Source organism: Humulus lupulus, chromosome 4 (assembly GCF_963169125.1).
Source record: "Humulus lupulus chromosome 4, drHumLupu1.1, whole genome shotgun sequence".
NCBI lineage: Eukaryota > Viridiplantae > Streptophyta > Magnoliopsida > Rosales > Cannabaceae > Humulus > Humulus lupulus.
This window is the reverse complement of record NC_084796.1, coordinates 237,368,615-237,374,200: the sequence shown is the minus strand read 5'-3', so window position 1 is coordinate 237,374,200 and position 5,586 is coordinate 237,368,615. Positions and strand designations below refer to the sequence as shown.

The 5,586-nt window shown below is 33.0% G+C and overlaps 1 protein-coding gene across 1 annotated transcript; it reads right to left on the bottom strand.

The window, feature by feature from the left end:
• Positions 1-814: 814 nt before the first annotated feature.
• LOC133829462 (ras-related protein RABA4d) lies at positions 815-2,544 on the bottom strand. Its single transcript, XM_062259191.1, has 2 exons — positions 2,147-2,544; positions 815-1,473 (listed from the first exon to the last, which is right to left on the bottom strand). Exons 1-2 carry the CDS (start codon positions 2,371-2,373, stop codon positions 1,032-1,034), a joined length of 669 nt encoding a protein of 222 aa, XP_062115175.1. The 5' UTR covers positions 2,374-2,544; the 3' UTR covers positions 815-1,031.
• Positions 2,545-5,586: the final 3,042 nt, after the last annotated feature.

Here is a 5,586-nt window from a genome sequence, read left to right as displayed (position 1 = left end):
ATGATATTTTATATAACATTTAAATTTATATTAATATAATTAATAAATATTTATTGTTAATTTATTTTAAAAGTATATTACATTAAATATTTAGAATATTCTATTAAAATTAATAAAAAAAACTGTTTAAAACAAAAAAATATATTATTTACACATTTTTTATATATAAAAATATTTTACAACTCATTGCAGCAACATATTCATATAATGTCATTGCAGTATGTGTCGGTTTGAAAATTATTTTGCAGCAATATTTGGATCACTTGGAGCTGCAAGATATGCTTATTGTTGCGACTTTTTTTTGTAGCAAAAAAAAATCATGTAACGATGAAAGAATTGTGACAAATATATGCAGCAATATATCATCACACTATGACATTGAGGCTCTATTGTGGCCACTTTTGGAGTCTATTACAGACATATGGCGACAGTAGACTGTGTTTTGATGGTCAAGATTTGACCTCTTCATATTCAATAGTACACAGAAGAAATCTTATACCAATTGATAATGAGAAATTTGTAATTAGGACTAACTAATATTATAATAACTCATAGAATACATAGTGGTTAAAGATTCAAATAAATTAATATTTAACTTTTGAAATTGAATTTATCAATTTTTAGTTAAATAATTCATAGTTGATTTATTTAACTAAGAATTTATTGAAATGAATTATATTTATTAAAATTTAGAAGATTAGTTTGATAAGATAAAAGATAATTTTTTTCTACAATAACATTAAAGATAGATTGCATCTTCAAACCACCGAGATTAGTCTAGTGATAACGAAAGGATAGAGTTTATATTCGAATATGAGATCTCCTCCTTCTTGTTAATTTCCTTGTTATTAATTTCGAGTGAGCACATAGTGTAAGCTCACACCATATAAAAAAAATGGTAATCCATCTTCCTCCAACATCTTTTTTCTACAAAGAACTACATTTCTCTGAAACAAGACAACCTAAAGGAAAATATTTCTGAAAATTGAGAATACAAACAATTAAAAAAAAAAAAAAAAGTCTTAAACAAGTTATGAGGAAAAGCAGCAGCCTTTCCTTGGACCCTCTTCCTGAAGTGGAACAATGATTTTAGTACCCTTTAAAAGGCCAGAAGTCCCAGTGGAATCAACCTCATCACTGGCAGTAAGAGTTTTCTTGCTGATTAACCTATATATCTCTGTTAAGATTGTCAAAAATGCAGTTTCAACGTTAGTGGACTCGAGAGCTGATGTCTCCATAAAGAACAGGTTCTCTCTTTGAGCAAACTCTTGAGCATCCTCAGTTGGCACTGCTCTAAGACTCCCCAAGTCACATTTGTTACCAATGAGCATGATCACAATGTTCTTGTCTGCATGGCCCCTCAGTTCCTCTAACCACCTCGCCATGTGGTCAAACGACTGTCGTTTTGTCATGTCATACACTAACATTGCCCCTACTGCCCCTCGGTAGTATGCACTTGTTACTGCCCTATACCTAAAGTGAGCAACAAAATTGTGATCCTAAGTACCATTAACCAAGCTTTAAAAGATAAACAAGCCTTAAAATCTTGTATCTTCATGTAATGCATCTATAAATCTTCATATTGTAAACTTCAAGGTGGTTAACAAATGTGCATATAATGTTAGTTTATCTATATTGACACAATAGATACATAGTAGTTAATATGTTTATTTGTCCGGGTGCTCTGAAACACACATGCATGTATTTTATAAAATGCAAACAGCATAATAACTAATGAGAATTTTCAAAGATACACCTTGGAATTCCACAATCTACAAAGATATTCTCTTTGGTATGAAAATGATTGGCCCGTAGATAATTGCATTTTTATTTAATGGGTATGTCAGAAAAGGCAAAAGGGTATTCCCATCTTGTGACAAAATACCAAATGTTTGATCCCAAAAGGAAAATCATGCTGTAAAATTCAGAGGCCTCAATAAGGCATATTATTTTCTTTCTTTTTTTGTGTGTGTGCAACATACAAACCTACTGTCATCCATTGTGTCATGTCAAAATCAAAGATGACTAATTTTCTATTCATTATTATCCAAAATCCAAATCAGATCTCACACATACATGCAAACAAGAAGAGCATTTTTATGTACCAAACATAAGATAAAAGAAAAGAGAAACTGAGAGAGCACACCTTTCTTGGCCAGCAGTATCCCAAATTTGTGCCTTGACAGTCTTTTGATCAATAATTAGAGTTTTGGTCTGGAATTCGACCCCAATTGTAGCCTTAGAATCGATGCTGAATTCGTTCCTTGCGAACCGAGCCAACAGTTGGGTTTTTCCAACAGCTGAATCTCCAATCAACACAACTTTGAATACATAATCAATCTTTTGACTATAATCTCCATACAAATTCGACATCCTCCTCACCCACAATCAAACCCAAATTCCCAATGCCACCGTCTCTAACATAAAAGATCACAAATAATGTCCTGAAAATTGGAGACTTTAGAGGTGAATTTCTTACACATGGATTCAAAAAGCATGAATCAACACATGTATTAGAGAGATAGAATGGACTAGAATAACAAGGATTTGGATTCGAATGTGATTAGAATTAAGGATAAATTTTGGGACATTGGTGAATTTGTTCGAAAGAAATGATTGTTAGTGGAGATGAGAGAAAACAGTTTGAGAAGATCAATAGCTATTTTAGGACGTATAAACAATTTTTCTTTTGAAATTGTTTGTATTAAAATAAAAGAGAGCATACGTGTCTAGTAATTATTTCACGGCCAACATTTATCACTTGCATTTCGCCTTCTATAACGCAATATTTTATTAGTTACAGCCTCCAACCTGAATGAGAGGAATTAGTATTGTAAATGATGTAAATGCATTTACTTATATTTTTAAATTTTTTGGTGGTGACTTAATCACTACTAATCCATATTAAAATTTATATGGAAAAACATATTATATATTGGAAATATAATAATATAAGTTTAGTTGTAAAACTAAAGAAAATAGAACAACACCAAAATGTGTAATATCTAATAAGAAGACACGAACTTCTTTAAATAAAAAATAAATGAAAAAATTATAAGAAGATGGTGATTCAAATTTCATGGAATTGTCATCTATTTGGTTGTCATATCTCACTTAATTGAGATAATAATTAATTTGTATATTATATAATTATTATTGGATTTATTAATTGAATTTCTATAACATTAAATATGGAAAGTTATATTTATATATATATATATGATACAAATTAGGAAAGTGGCTTAATTGGTGAGAATGTGTTTATATAATTATGTTTAATAAAATGCTATATATTGTACATAATTTTGTAGATAATATATGTGATATTATTATAGTAAATTCTTTACTTTTGTTGTATGTAAGTAAAAAATGTCTGAAGTTATTCTTACAAAAGTCACATCATGTGGCTTCTTGTTGTTGGGCTTATTAAAGTCAAAAGCTCAAATATAGGTAAATCCAAACAAAGCATTAAAAGAGCTTTTAAGGGCCTGATTGTCAAGACTTTTGATTTTAACTTTGAAAAATTTACATGTAGCGCCATATTTTTGTATCTTATTTACAAAAATATCGCAACCCTCATTTGATATGATTGGTTAAATACATAGTGGAATTGGTTATGCAGGAAGAGGTGCAAAAACCATAACAGTTTCACTAAAGTTGACATGTGAGAGTTGATTGTTGGTATATGCATCTATAAATCATCTTTTAGGGTCAAAAGTGTTTCTTTGAAGTATATAAGAACGCCCAAAAAGTTTGGAGGAATTTGGGGATGTTTTGATACAAATTTTGGGGTGCCAACTCAGAGAGACCTGCATTGTGTTACCTCTAGGAGGCGACGCATCGCTGGTCCTTTGAATCACTTCACAGGCAACGCGTTGCCAGCATGGTGGCGATGCATGCCTAGATGCAAGCGACACGTCGCCTGGGCGGTCCGTACATGACCGTACAGTGACGTATTTTTTGCTCCAAAATTCAAATCAAATGCCTTAATCTCATTGGTTGAGCCTAATGATGGTTCCTATACTATTTAAAGGGCTCATTTGAGTTTTTGGTGAATTGATCACTCACCTCTCTCTCTCTAGCTCTCAAGATTACTAGTTTTCTCCAAGATCTTCATCAAGAAAGCTTAACTTGCATGAATATTCAAGGCTTGTAAATCTCAATCTCATTCCATTGTAGTAGCTTCAAACAATCTCAAGGAGGAGCCTAGGAATAGAGATTTTTGGACAGCAAATCTTCATTTGTGTCAAGCCTTGTTCCATTTTGTGTTTCACATAAAATCATAGACTTATGATTTTATGTAACTTGGTTTTCTCTCCACAAAGGTCTATTCTTTCTCTTAATCTAATTTGTGTTATTCTATCATTAAATTCATGGTTATATTGTTATTAAATGTTTCTAAATTCATGCTATAATTATTTAATTACTTATTCTTTAATTATCAAGATTTGAATTCATACTTTGAATATGTTATTAGGATTTATGCTGTAACGCCCTGGTTACCCCAGAACCGTTACGGTGAGCCGGAAATTTGACCCGCTACCCGAGTCATTTGGTTAAAAACGTGTTCTAAGTGTTATTAACAGGCGAAGGTGAAAAATCAATAAAAATGAAATGATCTATTTTATTAAGTACATAAAACTGTTCATGGGCCCACAAGAACATTTACAAGTTATTTACAACTCAAAAAGGCCATTACTGTTTCAAAATTACAAACCCGCCGACCTAAACGGCAAAAATAAGGTAAACCCCCTAGTTCCTCTGAGAACTCCTTGGCCGTGGTGGTCAAGCGGCTGCATATATACACATCACCACCTAAGCTCTCCACTCAAGGCTGGGTCAGCATTTCTTTCCCTTTACCTGCACCACATAGCACCCATGAGCCAAAGCCCAGCAAGAAAACACAGTATTGTATATAAACATTATCAAAGGATTATCATTATAATCACGCAGAGCTTATAGCTCTTAAACAGATGAGTGAATATCACTTGAGGTTCTAGAAAACCATACTGAGTGACTGTCAAGCAAGTCACTAATTTAAACAGAAGAGTGGCTGATGGGTAAGTCACTAGCCTTAAACATATGAGAGACTGATAGGTAAGTCTTTAACTTAACAGGTGAGTGATTGATGGGTAAGTCACATAAGCACTTATAGTATTCATCGAACTTGAGGTCTGTCCGGCATTAATGCTCTTTGAGTCATCCAATGCAGATATCGATTAGATCTAATCTTTATTGGCTTGCGTTGAACACGCTAAGGCCGTCCTGACTTATAAGTTAGCACTGTGTGACCAGTGCCCAGTAACACTGCCGAACCTGACTAATGAGTCATAGCTTCACAGTTGATACTGACACCTTTGCCAAATCTGACTAATTAGTCAGTACCATGCACAAGTGAGCAAGATTTGCTAAGCATTCAATAATCAATCCATGTCCACATTTACACCATCAACATGCCTCAAGAATAATCATGCATGTCATACATACACAGGGTGCAATTTTCTTACCTCGGGTTCGAGCGAGAAATATAATAAGAACGACCCTTGAGAACGATCAACCTTTTTGTTCCTTAACGGTCACATGGTC